Here is a 26,181-nt window from a genome sequence, read left to right on the forward strand (position 1 = left end):
TGGAGATAAGAATCCCTTTCCAATTCAAAATGTTCAAGCCGGGCAACTCAAGACCGTCTTTCTTTTCTCCCCCGTACCTGGGCTTTTCTGCCTCATCCAAGCACGCACATCTGTTCTTACTCTCCCTGACTGTAACCAAAGCCTCCAGAGTTCTCCAGCCAGCCCCTGATCTCCATGAAACCTCAGATAAACAGTTTGGAAAGTGACAAGAAAGCAGGATTTGGAGTCAGAAGATTTGACTCTTGTGTCAGCATTGTACTAATTTCTTGACCTAGGGCAAGTCTTTTTGTAGTTCTGAACTACAGTTTCCCCATCTGTAAACTCAGACTAATAGAGTACTGCAGACAGGGGGAGGTGGTGGTGGTGGTGGTGTGTGTGTCCGTCCCAAGGATTAAATTAAGAAATGCATGTGAAAGATTCTGGAAACGCTAAGGCACCACACACTTGGAAAGGATTATTATTATTAAGGCAGAAAAATCCTAGAATGAACTTCTGGCCTATTGCCTGGTTCCCAGGATGTTTTAGGCAGGCTATTCTTTGCACAGGACTTTTTCGCTCTTAATGTGTAGCTGCATGTACGTTTGTGTATCTTCCCTTTCAGGGGGCACAAGTCCTGAGTCTAGGGTGTGTCTTTTATGTTTCTTTACAGAACTTAGAAATGATGGATGCCTAATACTTGTTAGATATACAGATAGGATTCAGGCTTTCTATGCATCTGTCTTTCATATTTTTGTTGCAATGCTTTTTAATAGTTAGGAGATCTCTTAACAATGAGGGTGAAAGCCTTTGAAAATCTCAAAAAGCCCTGTGTAAATGCAAAGGCATTAAATTTAAAGAAGGTGCTGTTACTACTAACACCATGCAAATAACTCTATGAGAAAAAATGCGTTTATTTCTGTTTTATTTTTTGCATTTGGCAAATATATCCTATATAGGTCAAATTTCTACATTTCTGCATCCTGGCTGCCTTAAGACACATATTGAGATATCAGAAGAAGAAAGGAATGTATAACAACATGGAATTATGAAATGTTAGAGCCTAAAGGTCACTATGTTCAGCCCTGTCACTTTACTACATCTAAGAGACAAGAAATGACTTGCCTAAGGTCACACAGTGAAATAATAATTCTTTTATGTCATTATTCTTCCTTGGAAACATTTTGATGTCTTCAGTATTACTGACATTTCCTTGGAAAGAGAGTGCCATATATCCTAGGCTTCCTGATGGAGATGGTAGAAATGACGCAGTGGAAGGAAACCAGAAAAGGAGTGTGGGCTCACCACGTGTGTGTGTGTGTGTCAGCTCACTACAGATGTGCCGTTCAAGTAGCTAATCCCCAAAATGCACCTAATCAGGTCAGTTTCTTCAAATTAAATATTGAGCCACTGTCTTCAAATAATTATTTCTTGAGCATCTACTTCATGCCAACAGTATGCTAGGCTCTGTAAAGAAATAAAGTTTTTTTTAAAAAAGATGTGTTTATTTATTTTACAGAGAGAGAGAGAGAGAAAAGGACAGGGGGAGGACAGAGGGGAGAGGAAGAGAGTCTTCAGCAGGCTCCACATGGAGCACAGAGTCCGACACGGGGCTCAATTTCACAACCCTGAGATCATGATCTGAGCTGAAACCCAGAGTTGGATACTTAATCAACTATACCATTCAGGCACCCCAGAGTTGGATGCTTAACCAAGTGCACCACCCAGGCACCCCAAGAAATAAATTTTATTCACGAAAAGAGGTAACATTTCCAGAACAGAGGCCATTAAGTACAGTGGCCAAGAGCATGGATCATGGAGCCAGACTAGCTACTTGACTTTGAGCAAGAGATCTTAGGTTCTTTGTATAAAGAGGGGTTTAATAATAGTTGCTGTGAGGTTCCTGAGTTTAAAAAATATCAGGTGCTTACCATATCTGGCATATAGTAAGTGCATATTAAGTTTGATTTCACATATATTTCCTGAGTGTCCCAGCAACCTTATGAAGTAGGTACCATCCACCTTTTACAGAGGAGCAAACTGAAGCTGAGGGGTCAGGTAGCCCCTCCAATGTCACCCAGAAACCAGTGGCAGAGCCAGGATTCAAACCCAGGTCTATCTAACAGCTGGACTTCATACCCCTGTGCCGTGTGCTACCCTCAGAAGCAAGTCTTGCTGTCGGGAAAGCACGATTATGTTCTAGGGGCACTATTGTAGGATTGGAAACACTAAGTGCCTTGAGGGAGGTCGAACCAAAGTGGGATGGAGACTGTTTCTAGCCTAGGAAATAGGAGAAGCTTCAAGGAGGAAGTGGCATTGGAGTTGAGTCTTAAAAGATTTATTTATGCAGACTCAGGAGTGGGAAAGGACAAGCAAAGGGTCAGGGGTGGGAAGGGCAAGGCAGAGATGGGAAACAGGCAGTGGGTGTTTCAGTAAAAGTAGATCCTGGGGTATGTGCAAGAGAGCAGGGAGGGACGTGGCCTGAAGCCCTCAGTGAAGCCAGATCACCAGGGACCTCAAGGAAGAAGCTAAAGCATATACATCTAAAGTTGAAGGTCCCTAAAATGGCTCTTAAAAAGACCAAATGGAAAAAGAACAAAAAGTTAAAATAAGACCTAAGCCTTTGAGACATGGTGATTATTTATTAGTAAGAATTGGCAAAACATGGGCTTATTTATCTAGTTAGTTCATTTCTGAAGAAGTTACATTAGTTAACCAGAATAGAAAGCTTTTTTCTTTTAACCACAAAGGGAGCTGATTTTGCAAACAACATACTTGTTCATTTGAAGAGCTTTCTTTTTGAAATATAATTTCCCTATCTAAGTTAAAACGCAACTATAGGTATTTCCCCCTGATGGAATAAAATATATCTAGGCTTTAAATTTTATTTGTGAATTCTTTGGCTCTCTCCTCTCCCTTCCTTCCTTCTGCTTGCGTTTGAGCTTGGTTCACAACTTGGTTCCTGGACAACTGGTGTCTTCTTGATCTTTAATTCTGATCTCGCCTTCATATTATGGATGTTGTCCTATATTCAAATATTACATTCGTTGTGACATAAACTCTCAGCCACTAGGGCACCCGCTGTTCCTAAAGTGGCCAAGCTGAAAGGGATGGTAGAGAGAATGTACTCGAACATCAAATTACAGCTAAGAAGAATAGGACCCAGAGAGGGAGTACAACTTTCTCTAGAACATGGAGCCAGTTCAAGGTGGAACTGTGTCCCATCCAGTGCTCATTTGGGTGCACTGTCTGAGCACATGTGTAGGCAGGACTTGGGGGAAGAATTTTGTTTCTTAAGAGTTGTTCACAGAGTCTCAACAGACCTCTCGTGTACCGCGTCAAGACTTAGAATCCATGGAGCATTTAGAGCTGGAAGGAATCTTAAGATCATTGAATTCAGTGTCCTCCTTTTGTAGAGGACATGACCAAGGCTGAAAGAAGTAAGGGGGGAACCCAGAAGGGCAGAGCAAGGTCAGGGATTCCAATCTGCTAACTCCCAGACCCACGTTTTCTCTCTATTCATGCTCACCCTTACTTTTCCAAGTGTCCATTTCAAGAATCCATCTCTTTACAGTCACATACACTGAAAGGAATTCTGCTTCACAATGCCTGGAAGAGCTTCAAGTGGAATGTCGCCAAACCAGAAGGAAGCCATTTCCTTGGTTTTTCTCTGGTTAGTTCGGGTCGGTGTGTGGTGGAGATGGAGCTGTGGAAAGCTGGCCAATTCTGCTTTAGCGAAGTTTTTATCCATTCGAACCCAAAATGTATCACCGTTATTGACTTCTTGGTGCAACCAGAACCCAAAAAAGTTGCGAACCAGGAAGCAATGCCCAACCCAACCAAAACCAAGACTGCATGTCTGCATAGCATAGCACTTCTGTAATCACCTTGTTCCTCATACTCACAAAGTGAACACCTAGCAAAGGCTCAATGGCCAGATTGTGCTGTGGGTGTGGCATGTGCCCCTGCATGTGTGAAGCTCTGTGTAAACTATAAAACACGTACAAGGAAAAAAAATAAAAAGAAAGCCATAACTCTCCCTCATATTATCTTATGGTCTCTTCTATGTCATGCATTAGACCCAGAGATGCGTATCAGTCCAATTCTCTAGCAACCACCCATAATTTTCAACCTTGCTGCCCAATAAAATCATCTGGAAGCTTTGAAAACAATATGGATGCCTGAATCCCGAAGATTCTAATTCACTTGACCTGGGATGGTGTCTAGACATGATGATTTTTAAAAGAAACTCCCCAGGTGTCTAACATGCAAATGGGAAAAAGAATCACTCAATTAGACGGTCCAGTAACTTTACCTGGCTGCTGGGATTGGTTCCTTATGCTCCTGCTAACTCTTTTGTAGCTACGTAGCGCTAAATGCATTTAAAATGTGGTGTCACACTGTGTCATTCAATTTAATCGATGCTTATTGAGTACTTTCCGGGATATAGCTAGGCACACTGTGGTGGGTGCATACATGAATGAAATATCCATGGCCCTACTAAAGCATGGGGTATAGGCTTAGTCACTATATAAGTAACTACCATCTGGGAAAGGAGGAATTCCTTTTTCCTGGGAAATCCTGAAGGCCACGTGGAATTGAACTCTGAAGATTCTATAAACATGTGAACGATTTTTATCTTCTTAATAGACGATTCCTTTGTATGGAGGGGCATGCTTAATTGAAAAGTTGCTTAGGTAAATCAACCATCATGTGCAAAAGAGCCTTGGACCACTGCTTAGGTTTGGAAAATGGAAGGTTCTCTGCATAATAAAGAATGGGAGCAGAGCTGAATGCTACATAGGAAAGAGATCAAAAGAATACTTGGTGACCTTCTGACCAAGAACAGAGGTTCTTGAGGCCATTTTTGGTAAGAATTTTTTTAGACAAAATATGAGATATTATGGAATGTAAACCCCATCTTCCATGTTTACTGAGAAACCCTCAGTAAAATACACATTGTTTACCAATGATTTGGTAAGAGTGAATTCTGTATGGAAAATACAAAGGAGCACTGAACCCCACTTTGAGATGGGCAGAGGAAAACCAAAGGATACATATATGGCAACATCTTATGAGTAGGGTTGCCAGATTTGTCAAATAAAATGATGAGATGCAGAGTTAAATTTGAATTGAAATAAACACAAATAATTTCTTAATTTAAGTATGTCTCGGGGCCCCTGGGTGGCTCAGTCGTTAAGCATCTGCCTTCGGCTCAGGTCATGATCCCAGAGTCCTGGGATCAAGCCCCACATCAGGCTCCCTGCTCGGTGGGAGGCCTGCTTCTCCCTCTCCCACTCCCCCTGCTTGTGTTCCCTCTCTCGCTGTGTCTCTCTCTGTCAAATAAATAAATAAAATCTTAAAAAAAAAAAAAAGTATGTCTCATGCAGTATCTGGACATACCTATATTAAACAATTACTCCTTATTTACCTGAAATTCAAATTTAACTGAGCATCCTGTACTCTATCTGGCAATCCTACTATGGGTTACAGTTAGGTGGGCTTTCTACAATCAGAGAGGAAAACAGGAAGGGCACAAAGGCACAGAGGATCAAGAGTACAAGGTGTATTTGAGGAATAGGGAGAGATGGGTGGGAATGCAGTGTAGGGAGTGTTGGGAGTTGTCTGGACACTAAAGTAAGAAAATAATGTAAAACTACATCCTAAAGGCCATGAGGGCCACTCTGACTGATTTACGCTCTGTCAGCAATGGAGAGCCCTTCAACATGTTAAAGGGAGGGAAACATGCTCCATCCATTCATCCACCTGCCCATCCATGCATCCATCCATCAATGTATCTGTATCAGAATGGTGCACTGGAAAGCATGTGTCCTCTGAATATGCGTTTTGGGTCTGCTATGCACCTCCTGAGTGATGTTTGGCAAGTCAGCTAGCCACTCTCGTCCTCAGTTCTTTGAGAAGTGGGCATGATTAGGTCTCCACCCTACACTTCTCATCAGGATTATCATAATGACATACAATTGCAGAGCACACAAGGGCACCTTGAATGCCTCTGGAGGACTTGTTTGAAGGTTCCAATACCGTGTGCACAAATTCGTCGCCTTGTTACCCTAAAACATTCCTCTCAGTCTGTCTATTTCATCCTTTTGCAAAAGCCCTGCACTTTATCCCTGTGTCTTCACCACTGAGGAAGGACTGCATCCCTGTCTCCTGCCAAGTCAGCAAATTTGTATGTAGGTGGGTGTTGCTATTTGTATCATGTGTTGCAAAGCGTTTTCACATTATTCCCATTGAACCTTGCTATCATGGGAGGGTAGATTGCGCTGGGGGGCACAGTTGGAGGTAGAGAGCGCCCCAGAGGGTGCTGTGAGGGTCCAGCCGAGATCTAATGACCTGAACCCAGTGGTGGGAAGGTGAGCCGAAAATGAAAGGAACAGATGAAAAGAAATGACACAGAAATAAAAACACAGGAAAGTTGTGACACCCACATTTTGGTCTCCTTGACATTGCTTCCATTTCCTCTAGGTATGTGTCCAGATAAGGGTGAAACCGGATGCTGCCTGGAAGTTTCAGATGACACCAGCCCTAACTTTCCATTGGATAAAGGAATGCCCAAAATAGCCTCTGGTCCCACAGCCTGGTGATTACTGGGACTCTGATCCCTGTTCTGAAAACATGGGGAAAAAGCCAGGCACTTGCCCACTCACCCTCTAACCAGCTGACCCGGGGCGTTAGCACCCTGGTGCTGCTGACACAGAGCATTTGCCAATTTCGATGAGCCCCGTGGCCTGGCTAAGCCGGGCATGTCCTGCTTTGCTGCTAAAAGAAGCCCTCGAGGAAGGGGCCATGAGACGTGGAGATGCTTCTTCCTTATACTAAGTCTCAATCAGAACTGACTGCTTAGCAGCTTGAGGTGGGGACAGGGGAGAGGTAAAAAAATATTAGAAGGAGCAGAAGACAAAGGCACATGTTAAGCTAATGGTCACTTCTGGAAACAGAGAAAACATGTTTTTCTTCTCTTTGCCCTCACCTTATAAAGTTCTTTGGAGTCTAGCCGAACAAGCCAAGCTTTAGTGAAATGGCTTGTGGGAGCTTGTCAATGGCTCAGAACAGGCTACCTGGAGGTGGGACAGGTAATGACCTGCCTGCCTTCTGGCCTATGGAGCTCTGTCCACTACGCCACTGGGCCACTTGACCCTCATCTGCGGGCTTCACCCTCCTGCAGCTGTTAGCACGTCCCCTGTTTTGGCAGGGGTTCTGTGGTTCTGCTCTGGCTAGTCAACAGAACTACTAGGAAGCTTTAAGAAATACCTATGCCTGGGCCCCACTCCCCGAGACTCTGATTTAACTTACCCGGGGTGGGGCCGGGGCATAGGTATTTTTAAATTCCCTAAGTGATTCAAATATGTATAGCTCAAGATCTAGAACCACTGGTCTGGTGGTTAAGATTAGGGGCCTTGGCATTTGTGCCATGACCTTGAGGGTATCATGCTAAGTGAAATAAGTCAGATAGAGAAACACATATACTGTACGCTCTCACTTATATGTGGAATCTAAAAAAATCTGAACTCCTAGAACTAGAGACTAGAATGGTAGCTACAAGGGGCTGGGGGGTGAGGGGGAGAGAAGAAATGTTGGTTAAGGGGCACGGACTTCTAGCTGTAAGATGAATAAGTTCTGGGAAATCCAACATACAGCACGGCGACTGCCGTTAACAACACTGTATTGTATACCTCAAAGTTGCTAAGAGAAGAGATCTTTAATGTTCTTACCACGAAGATGAGACAGTTAATTATGAAAGGGGATGCAAGTGTTTGCCATCACTATGGTGGAAATCATTTTGCAATATATGGGTATCAAATCATTGCATTGTACATCTTATACTTTCACAATGTTATAGGTCAATCATATCTCAGTAAAGCTGGGGGGGGGGGAGAAAAATACCAGAAAATACAGGATTACACTGAGAATGCCAACAGATGATTAATATAGAGGCAGCAGTAAACTTACTAAGATTTTTAGGTAGCATATGGACAATGAAAGAAAATAAAACAATGCTGATTTTTTAAAAACTGGGGACCTTGGAATCATCTATATGCTTCAAATCTGAATTTAACATTTATTACTGTGTGACCTTGGGGCAAGTTATTTAGGCTTGTGTGTTGTTAGTTTCCTTATCTCTTTAATCACTCTTATGTCATGGTTAACATGCATTTTAGATAGCATGCAAAGCATCTACCATGGCATCTTGTACAAAATACTTCAGGGTTATAATATTATTGCCTATTGCCAAACTTTTTTCCTAGTGTTCAACCACTTCCTCATGTCATCACCCCTTTCCTGGGCTTCTCACATCTGGATCATCTGTCCAAAGCCCACGGGTACCACTCTCTGCATACTTGTCTGGAGAACATTCTTGACCCTTTCACACCCCAATTCTGCTCCAGCCTGCTGGGCACATCGAGGCCTCAGCACTTGACTTTGTTGCCTGATCTATCCCACAACCTATGGGATCTGTTCTTGAGAAACTGGGGAACCCAGGACAGCAAACTGAGTTCATCTTTTGAGTCGGTTACGTTCAGTTGGCTGTGACCACACAAAGCCCCATTTTGAGTATTCTGAGGCTGAAACGAAGCTCAGCAAGGACTTATTAGTGGCGTCTGCCATAGTTGGAAGGGGTGGGGTGAAGGGGAGGGGTTGTCTGTGTTACCCCTACAGCGCGTTGTCCAAGACCATTGCAGACCCAACAGGGTCTGGGCCCCTGCCCTTTCTCTCCTCCACCCATCTCAAACACAGAATAACTTCATAAATGTTTCACCTAGGGAGGACTGGGCAATCCTGAGTTTAGCAAGCGGATCCAGAACACTCTGTCTACCCACTCCAGGCAACTCACAGGAAACCCTTCCGATGTGCTATGAGGTTGAAGGGGGCGATAGCTGCCCTATTTCCAGGCATTGGAAATAGCTGGCACAAAGCTCTAGAAACCCTGCCCTCAGATTGTTTAGCACAGAGCAGTGTCCTATCTACTCTTGGAAGGGCCTCCCTGCAACATGAGCCTCTGTGCACGTTAACCCTTCAAAGAGCCAGCCAGTGATCTCTTGAAAGCTAGAAACTAAAAGCACCACTAGGGCTCTTCCCTTTCCATGGAAGCCCAGATCTTCTTAGACCAGAGCTACTTTCCATTGCTTTTGTTTCTATTTTCCCCCAATGTTTTTACACTCTTTCAACATTGCAGCAGTTAGGGGAGTGGCTCCAGACCCAGACTGCCTGGATTCCGGGCCCTGCTCTGCTGCGCACCAGCGCTGTGACTTTCGGCAGCTCCCTCGAACTCTGCGCCTTCCCTTCCTCACCTCTAAAATGTGAGAACGAATACTGCCACCTAGATCTGCCTACGGTGCCTGGGACAGCGCTTGCTTAGGGAGAGCACGAGTCCTTACCACTGTGTCATGGTCTGGATGACCAGCGGCTGATAGATCCTCCTGACGGGCCATGGCTATTTTTAGAACTGTGGCTCGTTTCTCTTTCCGGCTCGGTGAGTTCATCCACTTTGCCCTGGCTTTAGTCCGTCCCATTCAGCTGGAATGGACACTTAAGGATAATGGGCTTCGTTGGGATTGCATAGTCTAGAAAAATGCCTTTTATTGTAGCGTATCTCCTCCATTTGCCTAAGTGTGTGTATTGGCCACAGCTTAACGGCCAAGGAATACTGTTAGTGGATACACGAGAGCTGCCTCTCTGAGTCTTCCAGAGAAGACAAAGTGCCCTGGCGGCTAATGAAACACAGATGAAATGGGATCCCCTCTAAGAGTCGGGGAATATTAGAGAAGAATCTCTGATATCTGGGCTAGGTGAGCCCAGTTCATCACCAATCAATAGAATAAGAGTTTGTAAAAACTTCTTGAGACTTGTGCACGGGTCCATCATTTTTCTAAGTGCTTTATGTGCGTTAACTTATTTGATGTTCACGAAAGTCCTGTGAGGTAGGTTGTACTTTTTACCTGTCCTTTAGAAGGAAATCGGGGCACAGAGAAGTTAAGTAACTTGCCCATAGACACACAGCCCTAGTAACAGAGCTGGGATTCAGACCCCAGCAGTCAGGCTCCAGAATCTGTACTCTCAACTACCATACTATGCTCTGAGAGGTAAGAAGTTGGATTCCAGAAGAAACGACTCCTCGGGTCACCAGGAAGGGAGGAGGGGCATACACTGGGAGCAGAGGCAGATTGAACTAGAAAGAAAATATAGGTTTCTCAGAGATTCAGGTCTAAAGGACTCTGGGCCAGGAATAAGCCAAAGTTAGGTGGTTGGCATGAGGACTTCCAGACTCTGTTGTGCCAGGGAGGTCTGTCTTCTAGACTCCACTTGGAACGACCTTCCCTAAGGGTCGGCTCTGAAGAAGTGTGCTATTGGGTGTAGTGTTGCCCTGATTTATCATGTGACACCCTGTCTTCAAGTCTATTGTCTCGAGAAAGAGGATATATCCAGAGTGTCCGGGGCAGCGGTGAGGCAAGTTGATAACTGCAAGTTGGTAACTGCATGTCGTTGGTGAAGTTACAAACCCAAAGGAACTGAGATGCAAGCCCTGTTTGTTTCAGAGTTCCATAAACAGCTCTTCTACAGGATGCCGATCCTGCAGCTGGCCCCAGGGTTCCCTGCCGTCATCTCTCTTGGCCAGCCACCGTATAGAGTACGGAGTGGCATAAAACGGGCAACTATCACTGTCTGGCTTGGAAATGAAGTTTAGGAAAAGTTTGTCCCTTGAATAATATTTGGGCACCTTCCCCAAGGCATTTTCTGCCTGATTGTCCGACAGTTGGTAACATTTTCATAGTCACATAAGCGGTGAAAACCTTCCTCAGGGCATGTCGCTGCTTCCTCAACTCCTGTGCAGACCCAAGTGCCTCTTGATTTCCATTTTGTGGCAAGTGGCCAGCAGTGAGGGCATCAGGGACAGACACAGGAGATGGGCGGTGAATTCTCAGATTGTTCCCCAGCTTTTAAGTGCTTCCGATACCTCTTTAATCTCTTTTTACCACAAGTAATGAAGTAGGAAAAACAGGATGACAGACTCTTGGAGCTGGAATTTACCTCCAAGACAGCCGAGTCTCTTCCTAGGACAGACGAAGGAGGACTTGAAGTTTCGGAGTCCAGACATGGCTTGGCTGACTTGGTTAACTGAGCTACTGGGACTCCTGGTTCCTAAGGCAGACCTGTCAGGATTCAGGTTTCCACATTGCCCAGTAAATGGGTAACATATTTGGACACCTCCAGCCCAGCCCACAAACAGAAAACCTTCGAATGCTGTTTGCGGTGTCTAAAAATGTGCAGGAATGTGCACACACACAGACATACACATACACACAGATATGTGGTGGGGCTGGGAATAGATTATTCTCCAGTCCTCGTTTCCAGAAAAACAGTTCCTTACAATCAGGAAAAGGCTGGCCACAAAGACTGGAGAAGCCCTTTGTGTTTACAACCTGGTCATTCTGGAGGGGTGAACCTCGGACTCCTCAGCTGGATGTTAATAGCTGATTAATCCAGGAAGCTTATTTAATTTGTGACCAATATAGCTCTGTTTCACAGAGAGAGGGCCGTGTTGGCAGGTGCAGAGCCCAGCTCCCCAGATGGAATAATCTTTTCCTTATTAATTTGCTGCGTGTTGCTTCTCATTTCTCGCAGTCGTTCCAAATGTGTTACAAATGACTACATGCTCTGGGTCCTGAATCCACGACTGCTGTAGCTTTGAAAGGAAAGAAAAAAAAATTGTTGACTGTAAACTGTGGTGAGCTTTTCTCGCACACATTTATGTACTTGCTTCTCAATCATTAGTGCCTTCTTCCAGCGCTGAGAAGTGCTCCACCTGGGAGCACCCACTGTTCTTGTGGCTTTTAGGAAATGAAAAGCTCGATGGTTTGAATGATGTTTTGGGGGCCCTGGAAAGAGGTAGTGGCATGCCTGGGATTCGAACTCACAGCTCCAACGTCTCGGGCTGTGCTATCTTCCTATGATTTAGAATACAGGGGTGGGGCTGATTGCTTATGTCCCTTAGTCCAGTGATTCCTAAATGTGTGTGGGCCTCAGAAGAACCCGGAGGGCCTGTTAAATACACAGATTTGCTGTCTCCACCCCCAGGGCTTTTGATTCCAGCAAGTCTAGGGTGGGGCCTGAGATATGCATTTCTACTAAGTTCCTGAAGAGGCTGCCGCTTGCTGATTGCAGAGCCTACCCTGAGAACCGTAGTCCAATTAGACCCAAGCATGGGGACCACTACCTCCAAGTAAACGCTGTGCTGTGCGGTACCTGTTGGAGGTCTCCCGCTTAGAGAGTTTCGACTTTGTTTTGTGTCTTTTCCTCTTTCCCCACTTGATATGCGCCAAATTCCAGTTAGAAAAAAATTTTTTTAACGTTAGGGCTCAGTGGAGAATGTAGCTTGACTAAATTAATTTGAGTATGTACTGCAATACTTGATACGGATTTTTCCAAAATGTGAGCACTTAAGCTAGACAAAAATATTTCCCCTGGGTTCAGCCATTCTATGCAGACCACCTCCTGGTTTCTAAGGAACCATCTGAACAGAATACAATCCCAAACTGCCGTGCTGCAGAAGCATCCTTATGATGATTTCTAAATGTAGAACATGCACTTCAAGCACAGTCTTCCCATCAACATTTTTTGGTTATTTACAGGCCTAAGACATTTCCTGTCATTAAACTGCAGTGTTTTGTGTGGGATATTTTAGGACAGAAGGAAGGGCTTATCTTTCCAAAGGGAAAATACGTTTGTTTTGCCAGGTAGAAGAAATTAGCGGCTCACACAAATATATAATGAATGCAAAGATCCTGCGTGTGTGTGTGCATGCAGTGAGAATTAATTAGGAGATCAGCATTTACAATTCCATGATACCGAGAATACTGAGGGTACACTATCCTTAGTCAGACAAGCAAATGCCAGGTTGGGGGGCCCCTGATCCAGTGTTTGTGCCGAGCAAATAATTAGAGGGGTTGAGGTGAGGCCTATGGAAAGCCTACAGACAGAGCTCTTTCTTAATGAGGAATATAATGATGTGTAAGATCACAGTGTTTTTTCTGTTAATATTTAAACATTCTTCAGGCAATTTACTGCATTTAATCACTTATCAAAAGATGAGGAGGGGGTCTTTTTGCTTTTCTATACAGAATTAAAATGGTGGCTGGAATTGGGGAGTAAATGAAGACACTCAAGCCTGGGGACAGAGGTGCAGGGGGAGGGGGACACTTAGCTGCAACATACGTAAACGCTGGCTGGTTTGGAGTGGTTGCACCTACTCTAGTCACTCAGTTTGGCTCTTAGGTGAGGATTCACAGAACCAATCGCCGGTTAGCTTAATGTAACCAATGAGAGTCAGATTCTCAACCCTCGTTCCCCCTGCCAAATCACCAACCAACTAACCTTTAAAACAAGAGTTAAAACAACCCACAGCTAAAAAAAACAAAAACAAAAACCAAAAAACCAAAAACCGAAAACCAAAAAATTTTTAAAAGGGCCCAATTCCATCACTAATTTTGCTGTCCAACATTTTGAGGATGGGTCAAATCCATGGATGAATTTTCTCCAGGCTAAATACTTTATCTACCTACATGTATGTACATATATCATTTCTTACTTAAGAGTAGCTTATCAAAATATGCAGCCGTTTCAACTTTGACTGACTTCCAGAACAGGCTTGATGAGAGAATGCAGAGAAGGTATGTATGTTTTGCATCAGGCTTATGCCCTAACGCTGCCTCAGTGCTGGCTGAACTGAGGCCAGGCTGGAAACCCTTGGTTGCAATTAATAAGGTGTTTGACATCTTATCCAGAGTCTAGTAATCACTTAAATGAATAAGAGAAGATTTAGCACGGATCCACTCTAGTACTTCATTCAGAATCTCACAACTGAGGGAGTATTCATGGAATTAGTACCGCTCACAATACCATAGACACCGCCAATAATCAGAGAGGCCTCTTAATACTGTGAAAAACAATTGGTCCAAGAAAGCAATGATCTGGGTTATGTCTAGGCATCCCAATGACTGAACAGGTTTAACGGCTTGTACCCAATGAACAGAGTACAAATTGACTACTCCTGTTAACTCCAAGTTGGTTAATTTGGTAGAGCCTCCATTTTTGTTTGTTTCTCTGACCTCATCTTCTGATGAAAACTCCCAGGACTGTTTACCACACCCTTTTAAGTAATTTGAATGCCATACTTAATTCTCTTTTTACACAATCCTTTCAAAAAATATCTTAGTCTTCCTGGACTATGAAAATTGGTTAAGCCTGACGTTTACCAAAGATCTAATTCCACGGCTGGGCTCATGCCCGGACTGCCAGGCAGGGTCTTCTCTTAGAGTTTGGAGTACTTTGCAAGCTCCCTGGACAGATTAGGATCGAGTAATTCATCTCATTGGTTCTGTTCTTCCATATACACAACACAAGTCAATGTTTGTTATGACTTTCTTGATCCTTATTTATAAGACAATACAAGAGGAAACCATGTGTGTATGTTTGAAATAGAAATGATACATTGCACAGATATGGTTCACCACGTTCTGGGATGGGTTGTCAGTGTTCAAATGGGGAGTCTGAAGAGTAGGAACAGATGCTTTTTTTCCTTAATGGCTCTTTCCCTAATTTAAAATCCTTCCATTTATTTCCCTAAGATTTAGTGATAACTTTAAACACTTTAACTAAATTACCCAGCGGCTTGGCAGCCATCACAGTGGCAAATCTTTTTAGAAATCCTAACAATCTGTTAGATCATGGGTACTATGATATAAAATCTGCATGCTTCACATAGAAAAATTAAATCAGTGCAATGGATACAAATACATAATGCAAATGGCACCATTTCCAAACGGAGGGTACATGACCTGCTTCTAAATATTGAATTTCTATGTTTTCTTTCAGTCATTGACTTTCTAAATTTGGGCCAATTTATTCTCATTATTCCTAAGTAAACCTATTTTGATTTTTTTTTTTAACAGTTATTTTATAATCAGATAGAGCCAGCCAGCCCTGATTCATGGATCCTGATGTTGCTAGGATACATGGTTTGGTACTTGATGAAAGTCTATCACTTCAAAGGAGAAAACTTTCAAGTGTCCTAGAATCTGACACTCTTGTCTTCCACTGCAGAAGGTGGGCCCAATCCTAGAGCTTCTCAGAAGCTCACAGACTGCAGGATTGGCCTCCCCTGCTTTGAAATAAGCCTCCTCTCTGTTGGGGCTGTGCAATTGCTAACACTAGTCAGGTTGGTCTTAAAGCAAGGAACACACGTATTTATAATAAAACGCGTTTTCATGTTTGGTTTTATAGTGAAGAGAAAAAACCCAGAACCCCCAGATTTTATGTACTTTGAAAATATATTTAAAAACATTAAAAATTCTATATTTAAAACATATATTATATGTTAATTAGTACACTTAAATAGAACTTGTATTTACAATAGGCTTCTGATGCGGTTAAGTTTTAATGCCAATTTTTTTTCAATAACATAATTATATAAATATACTAAAATACAATAAATATTTTTTTGTCTGTTTTACATGGTGAATAATATCTTTACCATAGAGAAAACAAGGCCACAGACATTTACTTACATTTTCAATGGGAATCACCATAAAAAAGCAACAGGCCTGCCGGCATGCATGAAACACTTCTGCCACAGAGACCACAGCAACACTTTAAAAAAAAACAAAACAGAACTGAACAGAACAAAAATGAACAGCAACAGAGAAAGATTTTAACAAAATAAATCTTAGGTCAACATAAGCCACCAAGCGTGTGACTATGATGTAACCTATGGGGTAAGAGAGAGCCAGTGACCACACAATTGCTCAGGGTCTCCTATTCAACCACGTAACGGATCTGGCCTTTGCAGGACTTTGAGATTGTGACGGGACTTCCTGTTTTATAATTTTGTCCCTCAGAAGCAAGCTGCAAAAAGTTAACATACAGCAGATATTCGTTACATGTCAAAAATAATTACAAAGACAATATTTTCAAACAGCACAAAACAAACCTCTATTAAATCTTCCCTCTTTTAAAGATAGGTGTTCAGGTGGTATCATAAAGGATAGGCTCGGCTCGTTCTAAATGAAAGACTGAACAAATAGAAATTATTTGCTGATGGTATCTTCATTCCCTGGGTCATGGTGGACGTCCTCTTTTGCTGACCCCTCACCCAACCTCCTAAGATGCAGCAACTTCTGGAGGCTTTCTGCTATTCAAGGACCCTGGTCTAGGACATTCTCAGATCTGGATAGGGGGCTGAATGGGGGAGTGGGTTTAGCACTTTCTCCCAGGACCACTCTTCCAGACTCCCAACTTTACTTCTCCAAACCCAAGATGGCAGAGGTGAGGCAGGGACCCTCTCCATGAACAGACAGGATGGGCAGGAGGTTGCTGAGGCCTTCACAGGGAGCAACACTTTGTCAGCTCTGTCCCGGCCTCTTCCATTGAGCAAGGCACCTTTTCAAGCCTTTGGTGTCCTGGATGTGCAGACACCTTCTCGAAGTCTTGTCTCTGGACAAGATTTTCTGTCAGTAGCCTTGGTCATCCAACCTGAGTTTTGGGGCCTTTTCCTGTCCCTTCCCCCTTACCAAAAGTTCTCAGAAGACAAAACCCTGGTTTCCTCAAGTCTAATTTCAAAGCAGTAAGTGTTCATGTTGCAAGCATCTTCTCTCTCATTGTATCAGTCTCAAGATCACAATGCCATATTTGGTTCTGAACCTGCTCCAGGCTTATCCAGCTTTAGGACAAATTACCCAGGGGTGGAGAGCATAAGTCAGCTTGAGTGGGGTCCTCCAGCGAGAACCTCTTAGCACAGTTAGATAATGTAGGCACTTAAAGCGCGAGGTCCAAGCAACTTGACATAGTCATTCCAGAGCCACCTCTGAAAGGTCCTTCAGAGGCCTCCCTTCTGGAATGTCTCAAGTACCATTCCCCACCCCCACCTAGACCTCAGGATGGCCGCTCAGGAATTTCTCCTGTACCACCCGGAAATGACACGTCAGCTCCACACAGCCTCCATATGGCTGCTCTGTAGTCTCATTTCACTGGCGTGTGGACTCCTACTCTGATCTAGGCGTTTCTGGGTCCATACAGAACTCCACCTTTTGCTTGCAAGACAATTTTTAAGCCTTACCATGATTCTGTGAAGGCTTATAATGATTTACCCAACGTTTACCCCTCGTAAAAAAGAATCTTCATTTTTGTGTTTTGTTGTCTTTTTCTCTTCTTAAAAAAAAAAAAAAAGAAAAAGAAAAAGAAAAGAAAGAAATCCCTGTTCTCCATGCTTCTATGAGTGCCACAATGACAAAATTTGTTCACTCGTTCACAGCAGTGGTAAATTATTTAGAGCGCGCAACTGATTTTTCTTCCTTTGAGAGAAAACAAAACAAAGAGGGGACCAAAGGGGGAGGGAGGGAAAGAACGTGCTCTAAGAAAATGTAGGTTTTTCCGACAAAAGGAGACTCCCCTGACCAAGGCCCAAAGGGCGAGTGGGAGCCTAGGAGGTGCATCATGGGAAGTGGAGTGAGCACTTGGTTCAGTTGCCTTAATTTTTATTCATTGTCCAGTCATCTGATTGATATTGCAAACATCTTTACAACATACAAATAAATCTCTTATCAACCAGAATATATATTGAAGGAATTCTTTCCCCATCCCTACTCCCTATGGGAACTAAAAAAAAAAAACAAAAAAAAAAACAAAACAAAACAACAAAACAAACAAAAAAAACACAAAACAAACAAAAATATACCCCTCCCAGCCCCCATTCCCTAAGCCAGTAAAGCGATGACAACAGCACCTTGACATTGTTTTAATTCCAACGCTATCAGAAGTTAAAAGCAGTAAAACAGATAATAGTACTAACAAGAACGAAGATACTTACTGTCTAAAATGTAAACGGAATGTTTTGGTTCAAATTTTTGTTGTTTTTTTTTTTTTTGTCTGTTTTCTGAAAGAGGACAGTTTATTATCAATTCACAATTAAAGCAGCATGCAATTTATTATTATTTTTTTTTTAAACTTTTTACGTTTTCAATTCTTGGCAACGGCAACAAACCACAACATCATCGAGGAATGTAATGCAGACTTTTTAAAGTTGTGCGCAAAATGACTGTTTCCCTTCTGGTCATGGATAGGTCCAATAAATAGATTGTAGAACCACTGTACTGTATAAACTTCATTTATACATGCAGTTCATAAAATTATTTTTCTTAACTGAATAATTTACCCTGTTATGTATATATACAAATAGATAATTTTTGTCTCAATATAATCTATACAACATAAATCCACTATCTTCCCCTTTTAATGGTCAATGTACATACACAGGAAGTGTCTATCCTTATGAACCGCCAGCCAATTCTCTTTTTGCTATCCATGGTCAGGGCCCGCACGTACGACTGGGTAGTTCGGCACTGGGAGTTCCAATGCCTTTTGTCTATGCCCCTGCAGCCCTCCTTTGTGTAACCCATGGGATTGCACTTGGTCTCATAGAAGTACTGTTTCAGTTGGCCTTTCGATACGGGGACTTTTTCAAGGACCGTGACCGTCCCGCCCGACATGTCCACTGCAGTCTTTTTATCCGCCGCTGTCACCCACTCGCTAATGCTGTCACACACGCTCAGCTCCCCACGGCGGGCGGGGTCAGAGTGGCGCCGGACCCTCATAGACATGTTTGCAGCATCCAGGTAATTTTTGTATTCCTCAAGCAGAAAGAGAAGAGGAGGCTCCAGAGGCACTTGACTACTGAGCATCACCCTGGAAGTGTACAAGTCCGCGTCCTTATTGTTCTCTTCACTGGGCCGAACTTTCTGGTCCTCATCCAACAGCTCCTCTATCACGTGTTCAAAAGTGTCAGCCAAGGAATTGAGGCCTCTCGAGCCTGCCTTGGGCCCATTCACGCTCTCCAGAGTCCCATGGGTCCGCACACCTGGGTAGGCCAAGCTGCCTTGTCCTCGGACGTTTGCTTCCTTCATGGGGGCAGCCTTCATGCAACCGAAGTATGAAATAACCATAGTAAGGAAAAGGATGGTCATCACTCTTCTCACCTGGTGGAACTGTAGGGAGAAAGCAGAGAGAGGACACAGAACTCGTTAGGGCTTCCTTCCGCGGGGATGCAGTGCGGCCATGTGATTGTAACTCCAGGCCATTCTGCAGGGTCAAGGATTTTATGTACTGGTGATAAACTCCGGCTGCAACGCGAGCTAATGTCAGGAGTGCGCTCTGTGTGGTTTAATATAAACCAGAGACCGTGCTGTGTTTGCCCCAAGACTGGGCCTTGAAACCCAGGGTGAGACGGCTTCTAAGCAAGTGAAAAAAACAGGGCTTCAAGTTCTCCTCCTTCCTCCCACTTTGGCAGCTTTGTAAGCTTAATTTTTAATGATCTCTGCTCAGGCTGTCACAGAAACACAAAATCAGAGATGTTACTAAGCAACAACTGCAAGTGTAATAGTAATTTTTTCTCTTTTCAAGTTAGCAGCATGGTCCTACTGCGGGAACGTGTGACGGGAACAGTAGTGGCCTGAGGGGTCTGTGGGGGCCTTTCTAGCTGTGAGAAAGCTAGGCAGGAAGAGCAGCAGAACAAAGAAGTCAGCGAGGGGCAAAGAGCCTTTACACTGACTTTTTTTTCCCCCTCCCGTAGAGATAACCTATTACGACCAAGCAGAAAGATAATCCCATCAAGCCATCCTGCTTTACAGATAAGGAAACCAAAGGCCACTGAAGGAATTGCTTCCTGTCCCGAAGAAAGTTTATATTAGAACTGGGGGCTCCCAACTTCAGCTCCAGTGTTTCCCTATTACACCTGGGTGGTCATAACCGAAAATGTTTTGCTTATTTCCAAACACAAATCATTTTCTACGCGTTGATTTTAATGGCGTGTCTATGCCTCGGGCTGATGTCATGAAAACAATGTGTCTACTTAAGAGAGAACTGGAAAAGTCAGCATTAAAAAGGCACTGAAGTCAATTTCAAATGCCTCCCAGATGCGGATCCACAGTTATCTCCACCAACTCTCCGAGCCCCTCACCCCTTGGCTTTCCTGGCTCACAGGCGGCCCCATCTAAGAAAGCTCAGTTTCTCCTTTTATTGGAGGTGTGGTCCGGTGTGTATGTGTATGAGAGAGCTCGGAGTTTATCACACCTTTAAAAAGCTGCGTGGCATTTTGCACATTTTGGAATAGGCTTCTTTCTGTGCTTTTGAAGTTTTCTGGGAAGTCCCTTAACAGCACACCACAAAATTAATCTGTTCCTGTTTGCCAGAGGGCTGCTATTCTCTAAATTTGGCTCTACGTCTACAAGCAGACTCTGGGAAGCCAATTAGGATAGGTGAACGAACAACATGAAAACATACCTACAGACCGACCCAAGGTTACCGTCTGATGGTGAAGGACTTCAGAATCACTTACCTGAAACACTGGGTCCCTTAGCAAGAGAGAGAGAAGCATCCCTCAGCTCCAACACTCTAACTATTCCTACTTCTCAGTCCTGGAGCAAGGACTTACAAAGAGACACACACGTGCCCTAGTTGTTATGCTGTGCTAACCAGTAGGAAGAAGGACTGTTTTTCTGTCCATGAAGTGTCACTGAACAGGAAGGCAACAACCTACCTCCAGTCAATGGGTCATTCTGCAGAAATGGCTGAAAATGCTGGTACGGAGAAACAAACGTTTCTGTTCTCCGCTTTTATAAGAGATCACGGAGAGACTATTACTGTCCCCAAACACCCACAAATTTCCTTGTGGATTCACTCTCACTTTGTACAACTAGCAAGCATGCTCAGGACTGTCTGCAGTACACAAGGGTCTGAGGGTTGGAAGGGCACACTGGTTTGAATGAACCACAGATATCCATTCTGCTTACACCTGAACTTTTTGTGAATGTTCTGGATTCTGCACCACCAAAGAAATGTATCCTCCGAGGAGCTTTCTGTACCTGGCTGTACCACTGAATGAAAATCCTTTCTCCTAATGTTCCCAGTTCAAATTAAAACAACCCAAGGGGCACCTCCGATGGAGGCTGAGGAAAGAATGCAAATTTAGAATATTTCACTCCAGCCATCTATATCATCTGTATATTACTACATCCATCTATATCACTAGAGATTTGCTGTGATCAGTTATCTTTTAATACTATTATTTCATTAAATCTAAGATGCCTGCATTATAAAACACACCATTTTATGTACCACTAAGAAATTAAAAAGGCAGCCAATTAAACTATTGCTTTCTTTATCGCTTGGAACTGTTACTGTATACTTGCTGAAGAGCTCTCTTAGGCTTATTTGGGCACATTTTATCATATATAATTTTTCTGCATACATAACCAAAGAAAACTAAGCAAAATAAATTGGCTAAGGTGGTGACAACTGTGCCGTGACTCCTTCCTACCTGGCCAACAATAACAATAAAGTGACATCAACTGTAGGACACAACCTATTTCAGAGATGTTAAAAACATGAATCGGAAAATGCTCATTTTAGAATTAATCAAATAGAGTAAGTCTCGTAAATATTTACTAAGTGCCCACACAAACTGCTTACAATGGCCTAAGGCACTCAGGCACCTTTAAATACAGGGTTGGGCAACTGTTTTATAACCACTACCACAGTAATAAGTCTTTTAATGATAACCTTTTCCTATACTTGGCTTAAAGAAGTTTACCCTGCCTTTTACTGGTCTCATCTTTTTATTAATAACTTCTCGGTTACAAAAGTAGTCAGTCCTTTACATATTCTTCTTAGCAGTTCCATAAGTATTTCAGATACAAATGGTATCTGAGTCAATATAACTTGGCTTCCATCCTGAAGCCCAAACCCGGGGCATCCCTGAAAGTTGAACATCTGCAGAGTCAGTAATGAACTTCCTGGTGCTGAAGTCCAGCCCCCATCTCCAGCCCTGCCCAGAGGGACACTTCTGGGATGCTCACTGCCTACTCACTCACAAGGCCTGGGAACGCATCCAACACCTACTTTTTGTGGGGACAATGTTCCTTCCTAACTTTTCTGTTTCTGACAGTGATTTCTTATTCCTCTGGACCGTCCAGGGTGAAGGCAAGAAATCTTGGAGTCAGGTTTGACCATACATTTTAGGTATGGTCTTCAAATCCAATCAGCAAAGAAGTCCTGTTCATTTTTCCTTTAAGACATTTTTTTCTTGTCCATCCCCCTTTTCCTCCGTCCCACTGCCACCATTTTGGCTCAGCTGTCACCATTTGGTTTTGGGACTACAATGTCCCCCAGACGTACTTCACATCCTTTCTGCTCCATTCAACTATGATGACCACTGCCTGACTAACCACTCTGAGCTCATCATTCTCTTACAAAAACTTGCAATGGCATTTTTTTGTTCCACTAGATCCCATCTAACCTCTTTGTCTGGTATTCATACCCTTCAAAATCTGGTCTCACCTTACTCACCTCTACTCTGATCAGGCCTGAGTCCCTGGAACCCCAGAAACATTATTGCCTGGAAGTGACTTGTTCCATTCCTGGCAAACTCTTTTCTCTCTCTCTCTAAGTCTTGTTTATCCTTCATGGCCCAGTTAAAGCATCAAATCACACATGGCACCTTCTCTAATTACTCCAGCACACACTGTCCTCCTTCTCTTCTAAAATTTGCATGTTACATCGCATTTAGTACTTCATTCCCTACTCACTCATTAATTGTTGACGGTGTTTGCTAACCATGGCCAGTCTTCAGTTAGATGATAAGCTCTCTGAGGGAATGAGTCATGTCTGACCCAATTAATGCTTAACACAGAGTAATATAATAGTTCTCAGTAAAAACTTACTGATGAGTTTTTTGAACCATGAGAAAAGACAGTTTTGACCTAATCTTCATGGGAAGCCTTCCCTTTTGGAAAGCACCAGTGAAGTCACTGGAATTATTTGGTCAAGTACAGGCCATGCTAAACCCAAATTATAAGCTCGAAGGGATCTGATAGATGTCAATGATCAGTCATGAAGAATCTCTTCAGCTTCTCTAACAGGGCAAAGCTTTACTTGAATGATTTCTAAAAAGCAAATAACATGACATCATATGAACAGCCCCCGTCATTTGTGTAGCTCTGTTTCTAATAGAAGACTTTGGAAAAGCAGCTGGTGATAATAATAATCATAGCAAAACTTGGACTTTTTAGTCTTGTAACTGCTTTTTTTTTTTTTTTTTTTTAAGATTTTATTTATTTATTTGACAGAGAGAGAGATAGCAAGAGCAGGAACACAAGCAGGGGGAGTGGGAGAGGGAGAAGCAGGCTTCCCACCGAGCAGGGAGCCCGATGCGGGGCTTGATCCCAGCCAGGACCCTGGGATCATGACCTGAGCCGAAGGCAGACGCTTAACGACTGAGCCACCCAGGTGCCCATTGTAACTGCCTTTTTTGCTGTTAACCTCCTCAGTGAGTGATTTTATACGCTGTATCAGGAAATCCTAAAAGTAAAAGCTTCCATGACAATTCCTAACATTTTAGCCCTTCAGATGAGTCTATTACGCCAAAGATGAGAGGCGGTGTAATACTGCTAAGTAGACGGTTAGTCTATATATCTGTTTATATGTAATAAATTCACTGGTGCTGTCTAATTCTGCTCCAAGGCTTACAACAATCAACTCAACTGCATCTATAAAATGCTAGAAAGGATTTCTTTTTTAGCCCCATTCTCAAAAAATTAAATATAGTACGCTGGGCTAAAAAGAAAATCGACAAAATAGAAATAAAGTTTAGTTTTAAGCATGACTCACAAGTCTTAAACATTCAACCAGATGAATATCCATGACAGCATGCTGTAGTAATAACTTACATTTGTCTAAAAGACTACAGAACATTCACAAGTATGATCTAATTTGATTGTTACAAGGAGATAAGACAGATATTATTATCCATATTATACAGATGAGACAATTATGGTTCAGAGAGGTTCACAGGTTACCTCTTCGTCCAGGTTTTCACCATCAGGACATGCTGCTGGGTTTAGAATATTTAACTGCCAGGAGAAGAGAGGCTCTGCTACAGAGGGTGGTCAGAGAAGGAACTTCTAAAATGTGGCCACAGTTCTCTGCAGGTGTGTGTATCCTGGAGCCCAACTTTCTTTCTTTCTTTTTTTTTTAGATGAAGACATTGAATGTTTATTTTTTTTAAATTTATTATTTTTTTTATTCTTATGTTAATCCCCATACATTACATCATTAGTTTTAGATGTAGTGTTCCATGATGGAGTCCAACTTTCTAAAGGCAGCACCCCCGAGATGCTACTTTTTAGTATTGGATTAATTGTGACCTAGAAGACCCTTTGACTTTAATGCCATTCCAGTGGATGGAATTTCAGACAACATGGTCTTCCTCTAAAGGAAAGCTTTGCAAAAATTTAGGCATGCTAGAAAAACATTTCCATGGCCAAAGCTAAGAAGGGAAAGCAAACAGTAATATGGGTAACTCAGGCAAACAAGAGAGAAAACACAAAGCGTTCCTTGTTGCCAATCCCTTAGGGTTTTGTCTATGAGCATGTAATCAAAGAAAACAGTTTAAAGATAGGGCTGCTCATCTTAGTCCTATAAGCAACAAGGATAATGGTAACATTGAAGAAATTGTCAATTAATATTTAATTCCTAACATATATGATGCAAGCCTATTAACAGACCACCTTAATGCAATCTTGCAAATCAATGCAAATAATCTTTGTGTCCAGTTTCACTACATGCATATATTTTGTTTGTTCATTCATCATACAAAGAATCTACCTTCAAATCTTACAGTCTAGAGGGAAGTAGGACATATATTTAAGTAATAAAAACAGAAAGGTAGAAACGACCCAGGAAAAGTAAAGAAAAAATTCTATAAAGAGAAAGAGGTTACTTCCAGTTAGAGAATGAAGAATGCTTTGTGAAGAGGAAGGCAAAGGATAGGGAGGATTTAGATGTGTCCGGAAAAGACACCAATGGATGGATGGAGGCTTGGTTGAAGTCATAGAATACATTTCTGGAGAGAAGAGCTCTGAAATGGAATAGTGAGAAATAACAGAGAATGACTGTCAGATTCTGGAAGGCTCTCAGGGGGATGTTAATGAGTTTGGACCCTGCCTTCCCGGCATGGAAGAGCCAGTGAAGAGTTTCTGAGCAGGGAAATTCTTCCAGAAGCCCAGTTTATCACCAGGTATAGGAGGGCCTGAAAGAATGATAGACTGGGAAAGACCAGTTAATTCATTGATTTTCTTCTTAGTGGCTGTTGAGCTTTAAAAATAAACAGTGAGGGGCACCTGGGTGGCTCAGTTGGTTAAGCAGCCGACTCTTGATTTCGGCTCAGGTCATGATCTCAGGGGTTGTGAGATCAAGCCCCGCAACCAGCTCCACACTAGGCATGGAGCCTGCTTAGGATTCTTGCTCTCTCCCTCTGCCCCTCCTCTTTCCCTAGCCCTGTGTGTGCACGTGCATGCCCTCGCTCTAAATAAATAAATAAATAGTAGTTACTTAAGTGTGAGATTGGAGTTAAGGACTTGGGTATATCTTTTGACTTAATTAATTTATTTCTATTTTCTACTTATTTATTTTTAGGCTGAAGTGAGTTCCAAAAGGAGAAGGGGTTAGAGAGAAGTGTGCAGAGATGAGTGTTAACCACGGGTCATGTCTGGGTTGGCTGAAAGAACACCATGGAGGGAGATGGAGGGAAGGTGGGAATGGAAGCTGTCATTCCAATTATAATTACACTGAACTTGGATTCCACTGCTCAGCACTTTTAATTCAAAGATCTCCAAACACTTCGCAAATATTAACTAATTAAGACTCATAGGACCCTAGAGGTGCAGGTAACTATAATTATCCCCCTTTCGTACAGGAGGAAGGAGGACCAGAGTTTTTAATCAACTCATCCACTCACTGTGGTTCCCCTGATAGAACAAGGTCAGAAGCTCAGATTCCAAAGGAAAACTAGGCCTTTCAACTACAGAGACCAGTTCCTTTCATCCCTCTGCATTATTTTCCCATTAGGTATATACTGCTTAGGCGAGAATAAAACAAACAAACAAACAAAACAAACAAAAAAACCTGAAAACAAATAACTTCACATTCCTCAAAGAAAATAATTGGCAGTTGGAATCCATAAGTAAAATGGCGGTGGAGGCCTAATGATCATGACAGATGCTCACCTATTTGCTTGAATGACCAATCAATTGAAACTAATAAATATTTTAGTAAATGAAATCTAATAAGGCAGATGTTCCA

General features: G+C 42.7%; 1 protein-coding gene across 1 annotated transcript in view; it reads right to left on the reverse strand.

Annotated features, from left to right (window-relative positions):
* Positions 1-17,916: 17,916 nt before the first annotated feature.
* BDNF (brain derived neurotrophic factor) overlaps positions 17,917-26,181 on the reverse strand; it is a 40,084-nt gene continuing 31,819 nt past the window's right edge. Inside the window, exon 2 of the mRNA XM_035012477.1 lies at positions 17,917-19,031. Coding sequence (XP_034868368.1) covers positions 18,267-19,010 — 744 coding nt within the window. The 5' untranslated portion in view covers positions 19,011-19,031 and the 3' untranslated portion in view covers positions 17,917-18,266. The remainder of the gene's footprint in view (positions 19,032-26,181) is intronic.

This window comes from Mirounga leonina, unplaced genomic scaffold (genome assembly GCF_011800145.1).
Source record: "Mirounga leonina isolate KUSES-001 unplaced genomic scaffold, KU_Mleo_1.0 Mir_166, whole genome shotgun sequence".
Taxonomy (NCBI): domain Eukaryota; kingdom Metazoa; phylum Chordata; class Mammalia; order Carnivora; family Phocidae; genus Mirounga; species Mirounga leonina.